Source organism: Podarcis bocagei (assembly GCF_964188305.1).
Source record: "Podarcis bocagei genome assembly, chromosome: 8".
Taxonomy (NCBI): Eukaryota; Metazoa; Chordata; class Lepidosauria; order Squamata; family Lacertidae; genus Podarcis; species Podarcis bocagei.
This window is the reverse complement of record NC_138133.1, coordinates 27,951,638-27,976,909: the sequence shown is the minus strand read 5'-3', so window position 1 is coordinate 27,976,909 and position 25,272 is coordinate 27,951,638. Positions and strand designations below refer to the sequence as shown.

The window sequence follows — 25,272 nt, the reverse complement described above, 5'->3', positions numbered from 1 at the left end:
AAAAAGAAACAAAATACAAAATACAACATAAAAACAGTTAAAAAACAAATAGTTTTCCATAACATATCTTCCTTACACTTATTTCCCCAGACCTCCTCATACCTCCCTTCTTTGTATTCCACTTCAATTTGTTAGTTCAGCAAATCCTTACCATTAAGCTTTTACCCATTTGTAAACCTTTTTTTTCGTATCTCCTAAAGCATTACAGCTGGAAACCCCTTAGTTTCTATCCAACATCCTTCTAGCATTCATTAATTTTACAATATTTCTGTAAATAGTCTTTAAATTTCTTCCAGTCTTCTTTCACCATCTCTTCTCCCTGGTCTCGGATTCTGCCAGTCATTTCTGCCAATTCCATGTAGTCAATCACCTTCATCTGCCACACAAATGGACGAATTGCTAGGAATCTCAACTATACATCTTGAAGCTCGCTGAAGGAAGGGTAATATGGCAAATGTGGAGTCTGAATCCAGAGAAAGTTATTTCTTCTTTCCCTTCCAAGTATGCCATCAATTCCATTAACTCCCAGCCCATTCAATGCTACGCCATTTTCAAGCTGCACATAACTGAATTTGCCGTTTTGCTGCTATCTAGCAAAGCAGCATAGAATCACAGAACTGCAGAGTTGGAAGGGACCCTGAGGGTCACCTGAGAGTCATCTAGTCCATCCCTCTGCAATGCAGGAATCTCAACATACGGTCCCCTGTCCAAATTGAAACCATACTGTACCCCAGAGCTGTGGGATGCAGGGGACAGCATGCTGGCGAAGGCTGCATGGAATAATTGTACAACGGGACTTATTTCTTAATGCATACGCTTGCCCTGTAAGATGGCGCTTCAAATTCAGTGCAAGTGTTAATCAGGGCTGCACAGTGATTGAACAAATCATATAAATTCACTTATTTGGCTCCATTTGTGGAATGCTCTCCACAGGGAGGTTTGCCTGGCACCATCATTATACACCTTTAGGTCCCAGGTGACCTTCAACCAGGCTTTTGGCCAATTGACATCTGATGCCCGTTTAAATGTGATGTGGGAGGGAGGGGACTATAGGTCTGGCTTTGTTTTTATTATGTATTTTGTGCTTTTTATGGTGTAATTTTATGCTGCGAACTGCCCTGAGATCTACCAATGACGGGCGGCCTGGAGATTTAATAAATAAAACTAATAATAATAAACAATGATTTGTCCAGAATGACAAGTGACCTGGATGAAATGTTCAAAAGTACGAATGATATAAAACCACCGACTGCCCCTCACTTTAGCCAGAATGGCAAGTGACCTGAAAGGTGTCCCAGGAGAAAGAAATGAGCCCGGGTTCAACAAGACTTACTCCCAGGTCAGGAGGCACAGGAGCCAGGGTTGGGCAACCTGCATAAGTGGAAAGCTATTCTGAAAAGTTTCTTCTGTGACATGCAAAGCATTTCAGTCCCAGCAGCAATCAACACAAACCGTTTAGCCCCAGGGACATGAATAATAATAATAATAATAATAATAATAATAATAATAGAATCCTAGAGTTGGAAGGAACCATAAGGACCATCTAGTCCAACCCCCTGCAATGCAGAAAACCTTTGCCTAATTTGGGGCTTAAATTATGAGTCTCATACTCTACCAACTGAGCTAGGCTGAATTGTTGTGGTTGTTGTTGATGATGATGATATTTATCCCCCGCCCATCTGGCTGGGTTTCCCTACCCATTCTGGGCAGTTTACAGCAGATAAAAAGTTGTAAAAACTTTTTTTTTTGTTAGCCCAAAAACAAGGGAGGTCCCAACCAAAGAATGGCAACTTAAGCTGACAGAAAATGCAATTTAAACTTGCAGACCTAACATATAGCATAAGAGAACAATAAGAACATACTTTCAGAGAAGAAATAATTGTGTACACCTGAAAACGTTGGCAGCATTAAGCTAAATCCAGCAGTGTAAATTAGTTTTGATGGATGCAATAATGGAATATTGAGCGGTTTGGTTTTTGTAAATTATGCAGGGATTTATGATGTGCAAAAAGAACAGTGGAAAGAGAAGGGAAATCACTGATATTTTAAGGATGTTAAAATGAGCATTTTAAATTGTAAAACAGAAAATTTAATAAAAATTATTTTTATGCATGTGTGTGTGTGTAGTAAAACATAAGGCATTAAAAAACTGAAGAGGAAGAGGAAGAGGAGGAGGAGGAAGAGGAAGAAGTCTAGACAACAAGGTGGTGGAGAAGGATGAGGGGAAGCATGCCCAGAGCAGCGCCTGGATCCCTGGAAAGGTCTCTAGCTCGATGCGCGCAGCAGGGCCGACGTGGCTCGCGCCTGCCCCGCCCGCGCAAGGCAAAGGCAGCGCCAGCGCCGCCAGCTCCCGCTTTGAAAGGCCGCTTCCAAGCCGCGGCGAGCGGCGCCAGGCGGAACCACAAGAGCGCCGAGCAACCAACCCGACGCGCGGCGGCGGCGGCTCGATGAGCTCGGCGCTCCCCGCCATTTTGCCCGCTTGAGGGGGAGCGGCGGCGGCGGCGGGGGCCGGAGCGACGGTGTCCGGCTGCCTGCGCTCCTCTTCCCCGCCGCGGCCCCATCCAACCCGCCTCTGCGGGTTCAGGTACTGGCATGGGCGCGGGGGGAGGAGGCGGCGGCGGCGGCGGGGGGAGAGGGAGGGCCGCTTCCGGGAGGGCATCTCCCGAAGTTGGGCGGGGAAGGGAGAGGCTGAGCCACGCCTGGCTGGGGGGGGCGGGTGGTACGCGGCTGTTTCTTCTTGCGGCTTCCTCCTCCCGCGCCTGCCCTACAATCACAGAAGGGATCTCCAAGGGTCATCTAGTCCAACCCCCCCTGCGAACCAGGAATCCTTTCCACCGCCGACCCTGGGTGGCCTCGAACCACCAACCTTCTGCTTTAACAGCCAGAGGCTTTCCTCCCTTTCCACACCTTTTATTTGCAAACAGCATTTGTTTTTAATCATTTAAAAACATTGCATTTTTAGGCTTCAGCTCTGAAAGAAACAGAAGCGATTTCCCTATTTACAAAGTGTGAGTCGCGTTTATTTTGTTTGCTTGAAGGTGTAAAAGGATTTAGCATTGCATTTTCAAGCTAATGCTCCGAAGGAAACGGAAACAAAACGGGTTTTGCTCCGGCGCGGCTCCTCTCCCTCCCTGCGGTCCTGTTTCCCATGGAGAGATTTGGAAAGGGGCAGGAGGGGTGGGTGGCTTCAGTCTGGAGATGGTTTCGCCAGCTGCTACCTCTGTGAACCTTCCCTTTCGGGCTTAAAGGGAGGTTGGCTGATCAGGAATTCTAGATTTAGTGTTGGGGTTAGGAAAGTAGAATCATAAAATTGTTGAGTTGGAAGGGATCCCTAGGGTCATCTAGTCCAACCCCCAGGTGCGCTCAAGCTATCAACCTGGCAAACAGGTGCACTGACCCATAAGTAGCTTACGCTCAGAGTAACTTGCGCCAAATGGCTCTGGGCTGCCCCTTCTCTTGGGAAGAGTTGAGGAAGCTGCTTTCGGTTGCCTTAATGAAAAAGTAGCAAATTGGTTTGTGATTTGTTGTTGTGTTCTTACTGTCTGAGTGGGAAAGTGATGGTCATAATCATCATCATCATCATCATCATCATTATTATTATTATTGCCTTGGCAGCAAAATAACTTGGCTGGCTGTGCAAGGTTGGCTGCCAAGACACCATTTGCCGCTTTGCCTCAGGCAGCAAAATGTCTTGGGCCAGCTCTGCAGCCACTTCTGAAACCAGGGTGCATATGGCCTTCTATGCAATACTTAACATTTCCTGTTTCATAATTTCATGACAGAAATTCATTCCCTTCCCAAAGCTGGTGCAAGGAGAGGAAACTGCAAAGCGCATAAAAGATGGTGCTTTTCTCCTGTGGATTGAGAAGACCAAGAGCACCACCCCTTGCCTGTCTGCATGGCAGCGGCAAGGCAAACCAACTAGTTTTTTTTTAATTTTGTGAGGGGTTGGGCGGCTCTATCCTTCACCTGTCTGCCACATGGCAGCAATGTCCTCTCTGCAAAAGTGGAGTGGGTTCCTGGGCTCCATCCTTCAGCCACCCATTCAGGTGTGCCTTTTTTCTTTCTGAAAGGGTTGGGGGAGAATGGGACTTTCATTCCCTCACCCTTGCTGTATGGCAGCTGCAGGAGGCAAGGCCAGATGTCAAAGGAGAAGTGGGCTAGTCAGAGTGGATTGGGGTGGTGCGGTGGGCGGGAGAGCAGCAGGTAGCACCAATAAGCTTCTCTTTCTTTGAAAAGATGGGATGCAAAGCAGCGGCAGATACGCTTACAAGTCACTGTTGTTGCGTAACTGGGTTTGCACCACCGCCAGCTGATTCGGAATGGGCGACACACATTTTGCGGGTTGAAGAAGTGGGGAGGAAAACAACCTGTTTCCTTCCAGTTATTTTCCTGCCTCCTTCCACCCATACATTTGCCTGAAATTTCTACCTGAAATCACAGTGCCAAAGCAAGATTGGAGCAAAAAAGGGGGGGGGGCGATGCGGAGATAAGAGGAAAACAGTTTGCTCCTTTGCAAAGTGTGTGTGACCCACCAGGATCCATTAGTGTTGGAGGAATGAAATGCCTCTGATCTCCTCCCTGGGACACCCCCCCCCCCGCCCGCATTCACATGAAGTCATGGTTTGGCATTGCATGACCTGTGAACCAGTCCATTGTGCCTTTTAACAACACTGTAACAGAATGAAATATGCTACATATTATTGTTGGGAAAAGGCACATTCTTTTCGGCTGTTAAAGCAAGGAATTGTGTCATGGTTGATGTGTTTGGCAATCCGAGAGCCATTTCTGCCTCGCCACAGTATAGCCACACCAGATTGAGACATTCCTGTAACAATGAAAGGACAATAAGAACGATGTGTGTATAAAACTCTTAATTTGATGGTGGAGGATATTTTGGTGAAAACATTCGTTCCAAATTACTTTTAATTGAACATGCATATTCAAGATTTGCTTGCAGCCCAATCCTAGACACTAAGAAATGACCTGCGAGATTGAGTTCTATGAGAATTACTTTCAAATAAGTAAGAATTGTAGCCCAGTATTGATTTCTTTGCCCTTGTGCACTTTACACCACCCATTTGTACTTACATTTACATTCTTACCAACGACTGTTATATGTATATGGGAAAACATTGGGACAATAAGTTTTATGTTGCCACTGAGCTGCATTGCCTCTCTGTTTCCTTTAGAATGTATTTTTTTTTTAATCAAAACATTTTCTTGCCACTTTCTGGACAAATGCCCATCCAAAACAGCTTACGACAAAAGCAACAAAAGACAAAAAGAAACAATATTACAAAAAAAAACTTGTTAAAATTGTATCTCTGTTTAAACATGTTTCATTGTTGTTGAGAGACAGAACACAAAGTATACAAAGAGCTAGCATCCTCTTCATAGAAACTTAAAATTATAAAGTTGGAAGGTGCAGGAATCTTCAGTGCAGGAATCTCAGTTAAAGCATCCAAGACATATGGCCATCCAACCTCTGCTTTAAAATCTCCAGCAAAAGAGAGTATACCACGTGCTGAGGAAGTCCATTCCACTGTCAAACAGTTCTTACTGTCAGAAGGTTCTTCTTGATGTTTAGTCAGAATCTCCTTTTTTGTAACATGAATCCACTGGTTTGGGTCCTTCCCTCTGGAGCAAGAGAAAACAAGTTTGATCCATCTTCCATGACAGCCCTTTAGATATTTGATTCAGCAGCAAAAAAAAGGTAATGCTATTCTAGGCTGCATCAGCAGAACTCTAGCGTCCAGATAAAGGGAAGCAATAGCGCCACTCTATTCTGCCATGGCCAAACCACACCTGGAATACTGTGTCCAGTTATGGACACCACAATCTAAGAAGGATGTTGACAAGTTGGAATGTGTGTGACCAAGGAGGGTGACCAAAACGTGTTGTCAACAGGTGGCGCAGAGTTTGTGCAGAGTCCCTGCCACAGAAGTGATTTGTGGTCAACTCTCACAGGGAAAAGTGTTCATTCCTATGCCAGACACCTTTTCCATAATAAATTAGTTGACCCTTCTTGGGCAAGGGTCCTTGGTCAGTGGTAGAGCACCTGCTTTGCTTACAAAAGGGCCCAGATTACATTTCTAGATAGGACTGGAAGAGAACCCTTTCTGAAACCCTGAAAACCTGCTGCCAGTGCAGACATTGCCAAGCTAGATGTACCAACAGTCTGACTCAGTTAAGGCAACTTCGTATGTTCCTATCACACACAGCTCCAAACATGTATTCTCTACTTTTTATAAAAAAAATGTGATCAGACTTGGAAGATTTTTAACCCTCCATCCAAGATGACAGGTATTCTGATTTTTTCAATCTGAAGCTATGCCCAGTTTGGCACATACAGAGAATTTATCTGCTTTTGAAGAGCTGCTAGCCAGACTTCAGTAAGCATGCTTGTGACAAGGACAAAGGAGACAAGTGAAAAAAGATTTTTGGGGGGAGAGTAAATGTGTTGATACATGTTCTATTAAGATGTGTGCTCATTTCAAGAGATCCATTATTTAATCATCAATGGCAGCTGTCAGTTTAACACATCCGCAAATGAAAAGCTTGGTGTTCCTTGTTTTTGAAAGAACAGCTGAGGATTTTTCTGGCAACTTGTGATCTTAACTCTGGAAAAAAGAAAGGAAAAAAGCATGGGGAGGAATAAGTAGAGCAGTAATGTGTTCAGTTTGTAAGCATTGTGATGTCAACACACGCTGAAGACACACAGTCTCCACTTGGATCCATTTTATTGGGGGAAGGCTCTCTCAGGTGGAGAAACACTTACCACAAAGTAAAGAACTATAAAGGGGATACTTAGATAATCCCCAAATGCATAAAGTTGCATTTTACTAGTATATCCAGGCAAATGAAAATTAATTACTAACTTCTAGCTAAGCTGCTGATAGGAACTTTTAGAGAGCATTGACTGAACAGTATGTTTAGCCTGAAGGTGCAAAACAGAAAAAAAAATGTCGTGTAACACAGTTAGCAATTACCGTATTAAGTGTTTTGAAGCAGTGTATGACTGACAAATCCAGCTAGGCATTCTGTTTAATAAATAGATTTTTATTGCATATATAGTTCCTTACTTTCTAACCTGTTTCTTTTACTCAAGACACCTTGCAAGAAAGGTAGCATACAACAATGTTTAAATTCTCATTGTTTATCCTGTACTCAGAGATGAGAATGCACACATCGTTTTGGTTTCACAAATTAAGATTACCATTTTATAGTAGCAGAGCAGGGAACTCTCTCTATCCAGCATCTATGGAGGCACATGGGATGCCCCTGCCGCAAGTGTATTTTAACAGAAAGATGGCTGACACAGCAAAAATTATAACTGATCTTAAATCTACCCCCACCTTTTTCAGCGAATCCAAGGTGGGTGTGCTTTCAAGAAGAAGGAAGTGTGCTGGTTTCACATTTGTTGAAGCTTGTTTTTTAAGCAGCTGTGTCAAGTTTAGCCAACAAAATTGGGAATTGTCAAATTTCCTGCCTATAGTCAGTTTTATGTTAACTCTGCTGCCTCTGTAGAATCAGGATCAGAGATTTTAGTCCTATAGAAAGAATGGTGCATGATTGTTTACTTGGTTGGCATGGTGGTTTCCATAATAATGGAATTTTAAAAATCCTTCTACAAGGATATCAAGAAGATTGATTCAATTAAAATTGTGCTTGGAATATGGGACTGTCGTGGTTTTCATTTGAATGCTGTCTTGATTCAGTCTAAACTTGTTTCTTCCAGCTTTCAAACAAACATCAAAGATTTCATCGCCACCGAATGCAGCAAGCTAGGAATCATGGATCTGAAATTCAATTCCTCTCGGAAGTATGTTTCTATCAGCGTACCTTCAAAGTCCCAAGCAATGTCGCCACACATCAAATCAGTAGATGATGTAGTTGTCCTTGGCATTAATCTCAGCAAATTTAACAAGGCTACCCAGTTTTTCATTTGCGTTTCTGGAGTCTTTATGTTTTATCTTATTTATGGATATCTGCAGGTAAGTGTTGTAATTCACTGCTTATGGTAATGTTTGTGTTTTCTTCTTCAGAATAATGTATTACTCAATAAAATTCTATTGTAATCTGTAGTGGCTTGATGCAGATATGAGGGCTTATTTTCTACTGTTACTTAATTTATTACCTGTCTGTCAACCAAAGGTTTCATGGTAGGCCACAGCACTTTGAAAATGCAATTACAGTGGTGCCTCGCAAGACGAAATTAATTCGTTCCGCGAGTTTTTTCGGCTAGCAAATTTTTCGTCTTGCGAAGCACGGTGTCGGGAAAGTTTTGGAAAAGCTTCAAAAATCACCAAAGTCTTCAAAAACCTCAAAAAAGGCTACCACACCGCGTTCTATGAGTTGCTCCTCGAAGTCAAGTCGCAATTGTATTAACGGTGTTAAGAAAAAGGAAACAAACTTGCAAGACGTTTTCGTCTTGCGAAGCAAGCCCATAGGGAAATTCGTCTTGCGAAGCAGCTCAAAAAACGCAAAACCCTTTCGTCTAGCGAGTTTTTCGTCTTGCGAGGCATTCGTCTTGCGGGGCGAGGGCAGTAGAACCATGAGATGTCTTCCATCTAGCCAGACCCAGATCTTAGCTTCAGCTGGCAAGACACAACTTGGGACCTGTTGTCCTGTCTTCACATACACAGTGATGGGGTCTGAACCAGCCATGAGTAACAAGAATTAGATTTGGGAATCTTGGTGTATGGAATGGAAACATCAAATTGGTGTGCAGCTTCAGTAAAATCTCCCAAGGTCATGTCTGAGATAATTAGGGAAAGAGATTTAAAAGAAAACACCAGTAAAATGTGCCCATAACAGAGATAACACACCGAATAATGTGTACAGTTCTGGTTGCCACATCTCTAAAAATATACCATCAGCTGGAAAAGGTGGAGCAAAGGGTAATGAAAATAATAATAATTTATTACTTTTAACCCACCCATTTAACTGGGTTGCCCCACCACTCTGGGCAGCTTCCAACAGAATATAAAAGAACACACGAGACCTAAGGCATTAAAAGCTTCCTGATACAGGACTGCCGTCAGAGGTCTACGGAAAGTAATATAATTGGATTTTGATATCTGAATGGAGGGCATTCCACAGCACGGGCGCCACTACTAAGAAGGCCCTCAGATGGCCTTAACATCTTAGTAAAGTTTAAAATGATTTAATGCTTTGTAGTTGAGGGGGGAAATATGACGAGGGGATGGAGGGCATGATAGGAGTTTATAATGTTATGAATGGTGAGGAAGGACAAAGAAAATTCTCTTATAACACTAGAACTTGGGATCACCCAAGGAAACCGGTTGATAAGAGTCAGGACGGACTAAACAAATAACTTCTTCACACAATGCATAAATCATATAGGGAATTCTCTACAGCAGTGATGGCGATGGCCAGTAACTTAGAAGACTTTAAAAGGAGTTTAGACAAATCCAGAGACATAAATGGCTATATGATAGCCAAATGGAAGCTCCATGTTAGGAAGCAGTGTGAATCTAGATGCTGAGGAGCAAAGAGTTGAGAGTGGGCCTTATTTGTCTCATCAGTTTTAGAAATGGATGGACTCATCAAGTAGGGTTTTTCTTATGTACTTATGTGATGCTGGAGTCTTGCATAAGAGGTGAATAGATGAAGAGTACATTTCTCTGAATTTAAAACCCACTCAATGGGCCAACAAAATAGGATATCTAATGCTGGTGCTTGCTTTTCACACTGATGTTGAAAAACAAAGTACATGAATTAAAAACAAGTCAGAAAGAGTATTCAAATTAATACCAAGTCTTAACTTGGCAGGATGGTTAGCCAGATTCATTAAGCTAATGATAATTCTGTTCAATATTTTTAAGCTGGGAGGCAAAAAATATTAAAGCAAATTTCTGAGTAAGTATAATTATAAAAGTTAAAAATATAAAACATGGTCACATAGGCAATGTTTTAAATATAATGCTTCTCTGTTTTCCCTCTTCCAGGAACTGATATTTTCAGTGGAAGGTTTTAAACCCTTTGGGTGGTATCTTACATTAGTGCAATTTGGGTTTTATTCCATTTTTGGACTCATAGAACTACAGCTTATTCAGGACAAAAGGAGACGGTATGATATTATCTATATAGCCTTACTTTTTCAGATTGTTGTGTGGGTTAAATTTGATTAACTATTTAACTAGAAATGATTTGTGAAGTTGAATTGGGGCAGGAATCAGTCAAATATTATTTCTAAACATTTTGTCTGATTTAGTAAGATTCCATAACAATGCCCATGGTGTTGACTTGTGGAGTTGTCAGCCCAATGAAAAATGAACATGAAGTAGAATTTCTCTCCCTCCCCACTTAATGTGGGGAGTTGCTTTAAGATCACTTAATTGGCACAAATTTTAAAATTAATAAAAACATAGCAACAGATGCATACATTTCTCATTTATTTTATACTGAAAAAGAGAATCATTTTTCTTTGTGGCTTTTATAATCTGTTCACATCACATGCTAGATGTCAGCTGATTCCAGAGTTTCTGAAATATTTGAGTAGTGTTACAATGGAAACTCCTGCACAAAGGCTAGGATCCAACGGACCGTATGGGGAGCTTCCATGCATGAAACAGACCTTACTGATCACAGATCTCCCATCCAGTAACTCCTGAGAAGTTACTCCTGAAATCTGGAAGACCTGTAAGAGCAGCCTTCCAGTTCGTTCCCAAGGTCGCTCAGAAAAGAAAGTCGGCTATTGATATCCCAACTCTTCTTTGGGCATTAATTTTTTTTCCTAGAGCTGTATAGTAAGTAGAGATCAGGGGTTTGAGGTTTTATATTATCTGAACTTACAGGAAAGCCAGTATTCTCAGGACAGTTATTTTGGATTAATCCCACTGATTGGTACAGAATATGTTGTATTCTGCATGTCTGTGTAGGGCAATGAATGAAAGGCATGAAATAGCATGCTTTTATATCTTCCATTTTAAAATAGAATAAATCGCCAACATAGTGGCAGTAAGTGATAATACAGTAGTTAAGTTTTCTGGTTTATTATATCTAATTAAATAAAAAATAAATTCAGATTTCAGCACTATTTTGAATTCCATGAAAAGTCATGTTTGATTATTAATCTTTACTTGCCACAATATTAAAGCCTCTCTTTTAGTGTTGACATTTGCTCCCCAATACAGAGCTTCATTTATATTTTCCAGGATCCCAGGCAAAACCTACATGATAATAGCTTTTCTAACAGTGGGGACAATGGGTTTATCAAATACCTCCTTAGGATATCTGAATTATCCTACACAAGTCATCTTCAAGTGCTGTAAACTGATCCCAGTTATGATAGGAGGAGTCTTTATACAAGGTATGCCTTATTCTTGCTATTGAATGCTGTTCATTTCAGAAAATAAACTTGTAAAGACCCAGCAGTGGTTTATTTTCTCTTCCCTTAACCCTCTCTATCCATTGCCTCACTGTAGAGGTCTTAAGTTACTTTGAAATCCTGGATTGATTTTGAATTTGAGTCAATAACCAAAATGAATCAAAACAAAACTGCAAAGGAGGCCTAGAAGCAACCTGTAGGGTGGAGAATCTTAGAATGTGATTGGGAAAGTATTTTTGATGCATTCCTGATTTAGACTGTCCAAAATGTAAATTGCTGGTAATTGAGGCAGAATTATTATCTGAAATTGCATTGAGTGTCTCTTGAGACCTATATTCCTCCACTACACACTCTCTCTCTCTCTCTCTCTCTCTCTCTCTCTCACACACACACACACACACACACACACATCCCGTTTGGTGAAAGTGGGTTTAATTCTATTGTGTTGAATTATTTTTGGGGAGGAGAGGCAAGTAAGTCAGACTTTTTGTTTCTTTAAGGATATGACCAGAGCCTTCATTTTTTGTGCTGATCATGCTACACCTCAGCCACTGAATAAAGGTTAACACTGCAGGGTTGAGTCTTGTTAATGCTTTTGGGGAGGCTCGTGGTGGTGGCTTCACTTTGAAAAAGTTTGACATTTCTTGCCTGAGCCTAGAATAATTTATCTACTAACTCCGTTCATGAAATCCCCAAGGTGCTGCTGCTTTCATTTGATGGAGAGAGACTCACTTATATGGGTTATTTTTACTGTATGGGAAACCTAGGAAAACCGCCCTTTGAATTGGCATTTTAGTGCAGCTGGCTAGTTTTTTTGAATTTGGTTATGGTGAAGTGAAACAGCTGAGAACAGTAGTAATAATTGTTGGTTTACTTAATGATAATGAAGTTAGATTTCAGAGATTGATTTCAGACTTGAAATTCTCTTTACCTGTTAAACTAAACATTCTAGGCTCAACACTTCTTAATACCTTTGAAGCATCTAGAATGGGAGGTGAAACATACCACCTGCAAAATTTCAGTATCCACATGCCCCAATATTTTAGACATCTTTACAAAACTATATGTTAAAAAGTTTCAAGTCTGGCAGAAAATGTATCTGTAGGCCACCTATTTTGATACTAGGTGTCAGGATATTGCCACCGAGGGCTGGTTCATATGTTCCTCCATTGGCATGGTTGCTGTCTCTTCATTGCTACGTCACACAACAGTCCAGCAAATGAGCGTACCATGGAGACAAAGGATGTTTCTCATGCCAGTACAGTTGCACCTTGGAAGTCGAATGGAATCTGTTCCGGAAGTCCATTCAACTTCCAAAACGTTTGGAAACCAAAGCGCGGCTTCTGGTTGGCTGCAGGAAGCTCCTGCAGCCAATCGGAAGCCCCGTTGGACGTTCGGATTCCAAAAGAAGGTTCGAAAACCGGAACAATCACTTCCAGGTTTGCAGCGTTTGGGAGCCAAAACGTCTGTGTTCCAGGGCATTCTGGATCCAAGGTGTGACTGTACTCTGGGCTCTCAGGGAGGGGGTGCACTGACGCAGAGTGTGACTCCATCCATGCCTTCCATTGGTTCTTTTTATTATATATGTTACTGCACCAGTGTGGAAAAAGACCACACTCAAGCAGCAACAAGGTTGATAATGAGATTTATGATTTGGCCCCAAGATCTTGAGTTAGGCGGTGAATTGAATATTTGTTTACTTGCTGTGTACTCAGTACCAAATGAACTGAAGAATTAACTCTTCCATCATTGCATGGTGTCAACTTCTCCCTTTTTTCCTGCACAGGAAAACGTTACAATATTGCGGACGTTTCTGCTGCAGTGTTTATGAGCTTGGGCTTAATATGGTTTACTCTAGCTGACAGCACCATTGCACCGAATTTTGACTTAACAGGTAAAATATTTAATGGAAATTCGTACTCTGATAGGAATTGATGTGTTTTTGGAGAAGAAAACTGGCGTATCTCCAGCTGAGCCAGGCTGGGGGACGTACACTGGCGTAGGCCACCTGAGCTGGGAACCTGCTTGGCTGAACTAGAGATCTGCCATGTCCTAACTCTCTCATCCCAGTGGATCTAGGATTATGGATCTAGGATTAGGACTGTGCCGTAAGAGCCACTGAGAAAATTTCTGTAGAGCTTCTCGGTCCAGTATATCTGAAGGAGCGTCTCTACCCCCATCGTTCTACCCGGACACAGGTCCAGCGTCGAGGGCCTTCTGGCGGTTCCCTCACTGCGAGAAGCCAGGTTACAGGGAACCAGGCAGAGGGCCTTCTGGGTGGTGGCACCCGCCCTGTGGAACGCCCTCCCACCAGATGTCAAAGAGAACAACAACTACCAGACTTTTAGACGACATCTGAAGGCAGCCCTGTTTAGGGAAGCTTTTAATGTTTGAGGCATTACTGTATTTTAATATTTGGTTGGAAGCTGCCCAGAGTGGCTGGGGAAGCCCAGCCAGATGGGCGGGGTATAAATAAATTATTATTATTATTATTATTATTATTATTATTATTATTATTATTATGAAATTCCTTGTTGATTTTACCAAAGAAAAAGAAAAAGCTGTTTTCATAATGGTTGAAGAGGTTAGGTTTGGAACCCATTCCCCAGAAGGAATGCCAGCCAGCCATATACCCTTTGGATTCTGCTCGCAATATAACAGAATGCTGTGCTTTTCCATATTGCATCCTAGCTTTATTTCTTAATTAAAATTTCAATTTTAAATTAGACTTTTCCTGATTGTTCAATACTTCACTTGCAGTCAGCCTGGGAATATACTTCTGCATGCAGTTTTCTATGTGGAAAATAAAAACTAAAAAGACAGGAAAATGAGTTCTGCAAAGCAGAACCCTTTGCTGAATAGCAGTCGAACTCCACGACCTTTACAAGATGCATACTTAATGAAGCAGGAGACTATGCACTTTGAGGGCAAAGCTGATCCCATATGTTTGTTTCAAAAAAAAAAAAATCTATGTAAAGCCATCGCTTTCCTTCAATGCTTAATATTATCGCTGGTTTTTACATGTGTGTAAAAGAGATGGCTTTTAGGACTCTGAGTAATTATAACTAGGGTTTTACTTTACTGCCAGAAGTTGAGCATGTAATGCAACAGGCTTGTATATTTCTACTTTTATCAGTATTATTATTATTTTTTAAGAGAAATGAATTGTCAACCCATTAGGAGATGGGAGGAGGAACATATAATCCATGGATCCGTACAATAAAGTAGCCTGAATGTGTAGGGATGGTGCCAGGTTGCCTTCATTTTCTCTGAAGCTTTTGCTTTAACCCCCAGTCTTCATGCCCAGCTGCAATGAAGTTTATGTAAACTGCATTTGCTCATATTTCTTATGTTGACCTTGGCTTCCCCCTTCATCTGTTTTGCCACTGTCCAAATTTAAATGTAAATTCCCTTGAGATAGGGAGTTGGTTTTCTTTTTTCGCTTGTGCTCTAAAGTATTGTGTATATGGATGGTAGGATATAGAACATGGGTAGGCAAACTAAGGCCCGGAGGCCGGATCTGGCCCAATCGCCTTCTAAATCTGGCCCATGGATGATCTGGGAATCAGCATGTTAGTACATGAGTAGAATGTGCCCTTTTATCTAAAACTCATCTCTGGGTTATTTGTAGGGCCTGCCTGGTGCTTTTACATGAGTAGAATGTGCCCTTTTATCTAAAACTCATCTCTGGGTTATTTGTGGGGCCTGCCTGGTGCTTTTACATGAGTAGAATGTGTGTTTTTATTTAAAATGCATCTCTGGGTTATTTGTGGGGCATAGGAATTTGTTCATTTTTTTTCAAAATATAGTCTGGCCCCCCACAAGGTCAGAGGGACAGTAGTCTGGCCCCCTGCTGAGAAAGTTTGCTGACCCCTGGTGTAGAACAAATAATGTTTACACTACAGCAGGAAATTCAGTCTGCCTGTTCAGATGTCACAGTAAAACCAGGGTTGGGCAACCACCAGCCTGTGGGCCAAATATGACCCACCAGATCATTCCCCCTAAATTGCACCACCTTACCTGCCTCCCCCCGGCACCATATGTGGGGCAGGTAGAGTGGCAGCTGATTCAGCTACTTGACCAAGTTCCTCGGCTGATAGGTGGTGAGTTCAAGCCTGCTTGGTTTGGCTGCAGGAGTTATCCACTGGGAACCTGTGCATGCAACTGATCCCCACAGAAAGCCACCTTGAATTCCCTCCCTCTCAGCTGATGGGCAATGGAGTTTAAGCCTGCTGATCGGCCGCACTTTGAAACACTGTGCAAACCTTGTGTAGTGCCGTGAAGTCACTATTTTCCCGCAACTCTGTGGACCACCTGTGTGGGATAACTCACCTGATGTCATTATGATGGGTGGCGATGCCCACATGTCAAAAGTGGGGGAATATGAAGAACCTAAAGGTTATCCACCCTTGCACTGACTTATAGTTTAGCATGATATGAACAAATCAAAACAAGCCTGGAGGTTAAACTCTGCCCCTTGTCCCTCCTCCACAAGGAATTCAGAACTGTTCAATTTTGTTTCTGCTTAACTGTGGCTTATTGCATTGTCAACGGTGGCTAATGTTAGCATCACAAGTCAACATCAAACCTAAGCAAACACTTCAAAGCTCTTCCTTGTAATTGTGTGAGCAAGGAGCACAGAAGGCAGCTTGATCTAATCACTACGCTATGGTTTTGTTGACATCCCAGTACGGCTGTTGTGTTCAAATTTGCCTTGGGTCCTGCTAAAAAATTATGTGTCTCGAGCAAAATGTTGTGCTGTCATTGTGCTGAAATAAAGTTTCCATAAGTCAGTCACAATGTCATGTTCTTAACTTGCCTTGCAGTGCATGCAGCCCTATTCCTGGTCACTAAATAATATTAGATTTCCTTTCACTAGTTTATAATCAAATTGTTGTGGAAGCATTTACACTCAAGCTTGTATTATTCTTAGCTGAAGCATTTTTTGAGTTGCATAATTTAATCAAAATTCTTTAAACATTCACATTGTCAAGGGCAAATCTATTTACATGTGACAGCTTTTGCCCAAGGAGACAAAACTGAGCTTTGAGGTTAACGGAACTTGTAATTTTTGCTGATACAAATGTTAGAAACATAAAAACTGAGTGAATTTAAAGTATTGGCTGTGTGAACAGTATCACCCATATTGTGTCCATCAAAGACTGGAAAATTAGATTTAAGGCTCTTTTAATAGTATTGAAGAACATGGTAAGCGATGTTGTGTAAAAATGGGGGAAATGCAATAAGCCTAAATATGCAGCAATACAAATTCTGTTAATTTTGTTAATTAATTGATTTGATTGATTTAACATGTTTAAAATGTTGTTGCACGTCAAGCAGTTGTTGCTTTCTTTGCTATCCAGAAAGAATATACATTGCAAAGTTTATCCCTCTAAATGTTTGTCTTCCCTTCTGCTCTTCCACCCTCAAAATGGAGAATATGGTTGCTTTTGTGTTGTTCTTTGCATCATATGTAAAAAGCAGGTCTTACACAGATTTTAAAAGTGCAGATAATAAGAGAATATATATCCCTTGTTTTCTAAACTCCAGTCAGGAGTGCCAAATTGGCCATGCCATGGCCCTGGCACAGAATTTTGTGGGAATTTTCATGGGGAACTTTGTGGGCGCTCAGGCACCCAGGGCCCCAGGAAGTTGGCACTTATGACTCCAATAGGTCCACATCGGAAGAACCGTGGGCGATATTTATTTGTGGCATCCCACTTGCACAAATGAGACAATTCCAGTTTTGGTGAGGAGAGAGAGTTCGATCTGACAAGCAGAAATGTTTGCACTGACAGACCAATTGCCTTGGTGCAACAGTGAATTTTATCCATAATGTTAGAGTATGTGCCTATTGCTTTATTTTATGTTATGTCCTTTTCTGATTCCTTGAAGGTGTGGTCCTTATATCCCTTGCCCTCTGTGCAGACGCCGTTATAGGAAACGTGCAGGAAAAGGCTATGAAGTTGCACAATGGCTCCAACTCTGAAATGGTAAATGTTCCCCTTCTATAATTTCATTCAGTTATGGGAGCTGTGGGGCGGAGTTTTGTTCTATTTCTGTCTACTATTTTAAGTCAGTCAGCCATGATTAAAAAATGTGCATTGCACTGAACCCAGAAGTGACCTGAAAACATCACAAAAACGTTGAGGAATGGGGTGGGGCAGGGGTGGAACAGAGTGTTTTGGGGCTTTGTTAACGGTGTTTCAAATATACGTGATTTCACTTTAGCGTGCGGTGCCTCGGAACATAACCCCCCACGTAAATGGAGGGTTGCCTATACAGGAATAGTCCTGTCTGGTTGTTGCCAATAGTAAACATTTGTTGCTCTGGCCTAAGTTAATGGCAAGAGAAATTGTGAATTTAAAAATAAGAGACCGGAGCGCAACTTCAGACAGAGTTTTATTAAAAATTAAAAGATTTGTCTTCACAGCCAGCAACTACTGCTGTGTAAATTCGGTAAGGCCGATGCACGCGGTTGCCATTTAATTCATGATAACTGTAACTATCACTCAGAATAAGGCTGTATAAAACGGCAAATCTGTTAACCAGAGAAGCACCTTGTAAGTGTATATCAATTGCCAGTTGAGGCGTGTTTATCAAGCAAGTTACTCAGAAGCTAATATCTGAGGTTATTGCCTGTATTATACTTGAAAAACGTAACTTTCAAAAGAGATTACATTCTTCCAGCAAAGAGATGTGCTGATAGAGCACACAACATATATGGCGTTTTAAAAATACCATAAGATTAAAATAATTTGTTTTTGTAACTATTCCAGGTTTTGTATTCCTATTCAATAGGTTTCCTGTATATTTTATTGGGACTGACATGCACTAGTGGCTTAACCCCTGCAGTCACATTTTGCTCAAAGGTAAATAATTTTTTTCCATTTAAAAAAGTGTGCTTTCCTCCCCCCCCCCCCATTCATGTGCTGTTAGATTATTTTTGACCAAATCACATTACTAGGCTTTGCATTCCTGCTTGAACTTTTTTTTATGATGCTTTGATGATTTTCACTGCACTTGATACTTTTCTTATGAGTTGGTGGTTTATAAATACTGTAATAAACAAACAAACAAATGTGCATTAAAGTTGTTTCTGTGATCCACTGACTTGGGTATATGTACCCAGCCTCATCAGAAATTACTTTTATTCTTCAAAAAGTCCAGGAGTAATTTTTTTATCATTTCATTATGACTTTTCTCAATTTTCCAATGAGAATAAATAAAATCGTGACTGATTTAAGATTTTGTTACTTTGGTTCGGGCAGTTGATTAAAGGCATTTATTTCATTCTGCGGTACCTCGGGGTTTGTTTTGCATCTTCCTCCGTTTAATATTTTGTCTTGTTCCTGCAGCACCCAGTTCAAACATACGGCTATGCATTCTTGTTCTCCTTGACTGGCTATTTTGGAATCTCTTTTGTCCTAGCCCTGATTAAAATCTTTGGAGCTCTTTTAGCTGTGACAGGTACAGTTCATTTTTTTAGTTCATTTTTTAATAGAAGAATTGAATAAAAATCCTGATTTGGGATAAAGCTTGTACATTATTTCTGCTCCGTCTCCTGTTCTTTTGTTCTGTGAATGGTTTAATGGGTTCATGTGGTGAGGGGTAGCGTGTCTTAGATACGTACCGCTTTTTTTGTTTTGATCCAATGCTTCCACCTACAAGACTGCTTGCGCAAATACATAGATCATTGCAGCAGAGGTAAATGTCACCTTCCACACATTTGCAATTCAAAAATGCACGGCAGATATGTATTAAATGGAAAAGAAATGTGTATAAAAGCAAATGAGGTAGAGAAAAAGAAATGATTAAATTATAACATATCTAAGCTCCTTGACTGTAAATTGGGGGGGGGGTGTCTTTCATTTTTCCTTACTTCAACAGAATTCCAATTATATACGAATAAGAATTCTGTCAATTCAGTAGCATTAAAGCATTACATTCACTGCTCAGTTATACAGGCATGACAAATATGTTCTCAGAATCAATACTGGAAATAATTTGGTGGTGGGTGGGACCAAATATTAACCTTAGAAAGGGGGTGGGCTGAGAAGCTCTAGAAGGATCCTAGACCCATCTATCAAGCAGATAAAGGTCTTTGTTTGATTAAAAAGGGGGAGATAAGATATTAAGCTTTATCTTTTTCTCTATAAACTTTAATAAAATTTATTTTAGAAAAATACATCAAACAGACTTCTGGGGCTAGTCTTTGTATATTAAAAGCACATGTTGCCTTACTTTAAATCCATATCCAAGAATTTTCCCTGACAGCATAATAGACTTGGAGAGAATGATCAAATGACCCACATTGGACCAGATTGCACTGGTGAGGAGATGGGTCATTCAGCCTTGTACCCTATAGTCCAGCAAGGGGGGGGGGATGTTTCCACTCCCCTGGAAACATTTCCAGGCGTCTTTAGGTCCAACAGGCAAGGAGTCTGTGTCTGCACTAGGACAGAGAAGGTGAAAAGGATCATTTACCCCCCCCCTCGAAGATGTTGGGCTCCAAGCCCCCATCAGCCCCATGGTCAGGGCTCATGGGAGGTGAGGTCCAGACACATCTAGAAGAGCCACAGGATCTCTAATTGAAGGGCCATTAGAATATTTCTGCACTAGGGTCTTGGTCCTAAGCCTTCCCTGGAAGCAGCTGTATATGCAAACCCATTTAGAGAGGAGTGTGTAAGCAAGGATAGAAAGGATTTCCATCTGCCTGATGGTTTCTGAAAGCTGTTGCAGTCCCTTTGACTGGTGCCAGCGCCAAGCATGCTGCAGTATAGTTGTTTAAATGGCACACAGGCCAGTGCTGCATATTACTGCTCCATTTGTCCAGCAGAGGATGCAGTTTTGGCAGCTATACAAGTCTCCACTTTTATACTACAGCAGCTAAAGTGTGGGATTAGGCTGCCCGGTTGTCGGCCTTCATTGAGCCCTGCCATTAGGTAAATGCAGTTAAGAGACCTGGAAAAGAATGCTTCTTCATTTTTAAAAATTGCATAAATAGGAGGAACAGTCTCCTCCTCCCCAATTAAAGTCGGGCTCCCCTTTTCGTTCTAGCAACAAACACCCGAATAACCTTGGACAAATTGCTTCACCTTCTCGTGCCTCCATTTTTCATTTTTTATAAAATGGGAATAAAATATTTAACACATCCATAAAGAAGTGCTTTGGCTATCCATTGAAGAAGAAGGGGGGGAAAGTTCTGTGTTACTGCTGCGTATTATTTCATTGCAGGGGATTGTGGCAGAATGAGACAGATATACGGTATGGTGAAAGGCTGATAAGATGCCCTATAAAAAAGGCTTCATAACTACAAAATCTTCTGCTCAAGCCGAAGACTGACAGGCAGCCTGAGCAACATAATTTGCTGACCTTGTTGTGCCTGCAGGGGAATTCCAGCATGCACAGTCATAGACCCTGTGAAGTCTGCTTGGGTGTATAGATGCCTAAAGGTGCTGGGGATGAGGAGCTTGCCATGGGCTGGAGCTGTAGTAACCAGCCAGCAATGCTGCGAGATTTATTAGAGCAACCGATCCAGTTGATAGATTGATCATCTGCCTTTTTCCCAGTTAATCAGTTGAATCAGTTAGACAGTAGGTGCCATTTTGAGATACCGAAGGAAGGAAGAGACTTGCAGTTTATTATAGAACCAAACCTTACCACTTACAGTTAGGCAAACTACCTTTAATGCATTTTTTTAAAAAAAAAATCCCTATTGCAATTATGAATCATGACCAAAACAAGCGTAAAGCATAACTGGAAACCTCGCCGATGAAAATGTACTCTTGTCAATTAAAATTGGTTCCCCGTAGATTAAGTGACTAAACCTTTTGCTGACTGATCTACAAATTTAAAGCCCTTATTACGTAGTTAGACGCAAGAGATCTCATGCAATGATTTTGGTCTCTCTGGTTCCTTTTCTTCACCACCTCTGGGCGACCATGTATCAAAAAATTTTGGGACCCCTTTAGAAGCACCTTCAAGCATTGCACATCATCATGCCAGCTGAGAGAGCCTGCCATGAGAGCTTTCTTCCAGCATTGGATCAGAGCTCTAGATCAAGCAGATTTTTTGTGTCTCTCTTTTTTAAAAGAGGGTTATGGTTTTTATATTGTGTCTGCAGCCTGTTGAATGTTGATAAAGTTATTATTCGAATAACTTTACCTTGATGCTTTGCCGTTACATAGACCACACACTGTGGCAGATGTAAAGCAGCACTCATGTGGCCACCACCCCTCTAAATCCAGAGAAGGTTAGTAATAAACCAGATGTGAAAACAGTAGAATAAGTTGGTGATACCTAACTTAAATGCCATTCATTTTGATGGAGCTGAAGTGCAGCTAACTTTCTCTGTATTGGGGGCCATGATGTCAGTCTATTGCAAGTAAATGCACGCTGCAGTAAGGCGTGAGGTTGTGATTACCGCGTTTGCCATCCTTTGCATGATGCTTCTGTTCTGGTGCATTGAAACTGTATTTTAGTTGGGATGGAACTAATGTTTTAATGGACTTGTTTTCCTTCAGTCACAACAGGAAGAAAAGCAATGACAATTGTACTTTCTTTTCTGTTTTTTGCAAAGCCATTTACATTCCAGTAAGTATCCATCTACATGTATTGACTTTAATTAATACACCTAATGTATATAATGTTGTGATTTAAATGTAATCACCGATCGCATCCTATAAATTTTTTTGATAATTTATGGCCCACCTGCAGGGATTGTTTATTTATTAATTATTTTCCACTTGTAATCCCCTGTAATGGTTCTAGGGGTTGCTCGTGCGTAAGTTGCCGCCACTCCTGGCTAGGTTACCTGGTTGAACCCTTTCTGTCTGGACAGCCTCTAGCTTCGTGGCTGTCTCAGTCGCTGGCAGAATCCGTCAGTGGGCGTTTCTTGAACTTCTTCCAGCAAAGAAGTTCCTTGACGCCAAGTCTCCTCCTACTCTCCCTGCGTGGAAGTCTTCTGCGCAGGGAGGGTGTGGGCAGCGGAGTACCCGTACTCTCTCCGCTGGTCTCCGGCGAGGAGTCTTGGAGCCTCCTCTCCGATTCTCCCATCTGCCCCCTTCTCCACTGGTGTTACGCTGATTTCCTTCCCCAGCAAATGGGCTGCCTCTCTCCCTACTGGGACCCTCTCCGGCATCCCTCTGGAGCCTTCCCTCCGCCTCTAGCTCTGATGGCAGTTCCCTGACATCCCCCTTTCCTCCATGGAGCCCAAGGCAGCATAGATGGCACTCCCATTCTCCATAATGTCCTCACAACGATGTTGAGGGTTAGTGACTGGACCAAGGTCACTGAACTTCCTGGTCAAGTGGGGATTTGAACTCTGGTCTCCCAAGTCCTAATCCTGCATTCTAACCACTACACCCCATAAGCAAGCCTATGCTTTGCTACACGCACAGTGGGATTTCTGTTTTCGTTCCGTCCTTGACTCGTGTGGGGTGCATGAGCTTAAGACATGAAGAACAGAAACAAGAACAGAACTAAGGGGCACTTGGATAAATTAATTTGATACATGGCTATAAGTGGGAGGTTGTTACATTGTTTGCCAGAAACCCCAAAATTATAAGCCATCATAAAAGCAAACAGACTTTTAAAATGAATTAAGGCCCCACCCAAAGAAGATCTGTGCTTTGTTATGTGTTCAGGAGCCAGCATGGTGTAGTGGTTGAGAGCGGTGGACTTGTAATCTGGTGAACCGGGTTCGCATCCCCGCTCTTCCACATGCAGCTGCTGGGTGACCTTGGGCCAGTCACACTTCTCTGAAGTCTCTCAGCCCCACTCACCTCACAGAGTGTTTGTTGTGGGGGAGGAAGGGAAAGGAGAATCTTAGCTGCTTTGAGACTCCTTAAGGGGGCGTGAAAGGCGGGGTATCAAGTCTTCTTCTTCTTATCTCCTAATCAGTCTTCACCAGGGTTGCCCCACCTCTCCACCAGGTATGATGGGGGGGCACTCAGTCGCTCTCCATACAGAGATGTAGCTGAAGAGGCTGCCCCCCATAGGGAGCCGCCTCTCTTTTTTGTGTGTGTGGCATCCTTCCTTCCAGGACCCATACACAGCAGTTGGGATGCTCAAAAGGCAGGCAATGCTTATTGTCACTAACAATAAACCTTTATAGGTATAGCAGCGAAGTGTGCACCCAATTTTTAGAGCAAAAACATGTCCTAGCACTCACAAAATTTGGAAAACGCACATTTTGTAATAGCAGTGAACTGATGTGTGAAATAAATGGAAACCTTGGTTTCGGAGAGAATACAAATCTGTCTTGCTATATGGCAAGATGCATTATTAGAAGATGCATTATAAATCTTAGAAACATAGGTTGGAAGGGACCACAAGAGTCATCTGGTCCAATCCTCGGCAATGCAGGAATATTTTGCCCTACATGTGGCTTGAACCCACAGCCCTGACATTAAGAGTCTCAGCTCTACCGACTTGAGCTACCGAGGCAGATGAATACTTAAGGAAGCTAATTTTTTAGGTCTACCATATTCCTCCACCCCTTTACAAATTCAATTTTAAATTCTGGGACTACCTCTTTGCTTCCTACAAGACCCTTGCCATACATACATACAGTTGCTAATGTGTTACTCCACCCCTCTTTCTCCATTTTAGGTACGTGTGGTCAGGCTTGCTGGTTGTCCTTGGTATATTCCTCAATGTTTACAGCAAGAACATGGATAAACTCAGATTCCCTTCAGTGCGCAGTCTCTGGAATAAATGTACTGAAGAAAAACAGACAAGGACGTTGTCTCAAACGGTGTAGACAGTGGCTTGCGCCATGTATTGCGCTGGACTGTTTGTTTCTGTACCTTCATTGCAATAGTCTCCAGCTGACTCGTTTTCCAAAGGGAATGACACTAAAACCAAAGGAGTCAAAGGCATTTCGTCGACTTGCAGATGGTGGACATCAGCATCTCTTGGAAGCGCTCAGGTCTCATCCTGTGTGGGGGCCCGGTCTGGATAATGGCATTTGACGATGGGCTCTAAGGGACAGTGGTTCTCGTGTGAGCTGTTGAAATCTTCACTCCAAATAGGGCACATAGGAGAGGGCGTGTGTGATTAATTTGGGCATTTTAATTGCTGCTGCTCTTGAAATCAAGTGGGTCTTTGTGTTTTATTGTTGGGATCAGTTTATTTAAATGTAACACTGTTTTGAAACAAGATAGAAACTAATCAGAACCTGATTGACTAAACTGAAAGGTTAAGCCGACGAGGTTTTAATTATTATGCCATAACTTTTTTATTTTTAAAAAACAAAAAGTCTTAAAGCTTCTATTCCCATTGTTTTTGGTATTGACGGTTTTCTTCTGAAGGAAAAAGCAAAATGAAATTCTCTTCAAGTGGATGGCTTTGAGCCACGTTTAAAGGAACCAGCCTCCTGTCTATGCATTTTCTCTCTCTCGTTGATTCGTAAGGAATGATCCTTCACATTAAAGTATCAAGAAGGTCTTAATGTACCAGACAACTCATTTCCTTGCTACCTCTCCATATTGTAATGAAATGAGTGGGACCTAGGAAAGTAGCTAAAAGAGTGGAGGATGGATTACTTTGATTATTGCATATTGTAATTAGCTTAGAAATGGGCTCGTTCAGTGGAGCGCTTTCTATACTGTGCACTTTAACAAATTCTGTGCCATGAAAAGCTGAATTCCGCAACGTGAATAAATTCTGCACATGTGTGTATTTGCTTGTTTTACGTTCTTCCTTTTGCTTCTGCAAATCATGGGGAACTATAGTTATGTAAACTGTTCATGCCAAACTTTTACCTGTTACTTAGCTTTCCCTTTTAACTTCTTAACACATTTAAGCCTATATATAGACTTAGGAGCTAGAAGTTTCTTTTAAACAAATATGAAAATTGTCAGGGTGCTGAATGCTGCACATAATCCCGATTTTCACTTGCAACTGAAAAA

General features: G+C 41.8%; 1 protein-coding gene across 1 annotated transcript; it reads left to right on the top strand.

The window, feature by feature from the left end:
- Positions 1 to 2,445: 2,445 nt before the first annotated feature.
- SLC35B3 (solute carrier family 35 member B3) lies at positions 2,446 to 25,042 on the top strand. Its single transcript, XM_081206558.1, has 10 exons — positions 2,446 to 2,584; positions 7,742 to 7,997; positions 9,975 to 10,096; positions 11,184 to 11,338; positions 13,143 to 13,250; positions 17,252 to 17,349; positions 18,136 to 18,228; positions 18,715 to 18,826; positions 21,883 to 21,952; positions 23,972 to 25,042. Exons 2-10 carry the CDS (start codon positions 7,797 to 7,799, stop codon positions 24,120 to 24,122), a joined length of 1,110 nt encoding a protein of 369 aa, XP_081062684.1. The 5' UTR covers positions 2,446 to 2,584; positions 7,742 to 7,796; the 3' UTR covers positions 24,123 to 25,042.
- Positions 25,043 to 25,272: the final 230 nt, after the last annotated feature.

Coding starts and splice junctions, on each gene's coding strand:
- SLC35B3 (XM_081206558.1), top strand. CDS start 7,797: ATGGATCTGAAATTCAATTCCTCTCGGAAGTATGTTTCTATCAGCGTA. Junction 10,097..11,183: donor ATTCAGGACAAAAGGAGACG/GTATGATATTAT, acceptor TATATTTTCCAG/GATCCCAGGCAAAACCTACA. Junction 11,339..13,142: donor AGGAGGAGTCTTTATACAAG/GTATGCCTTATT, acceptor TTTCCTGCACAG/GAAAACGTTACAATATTGCG.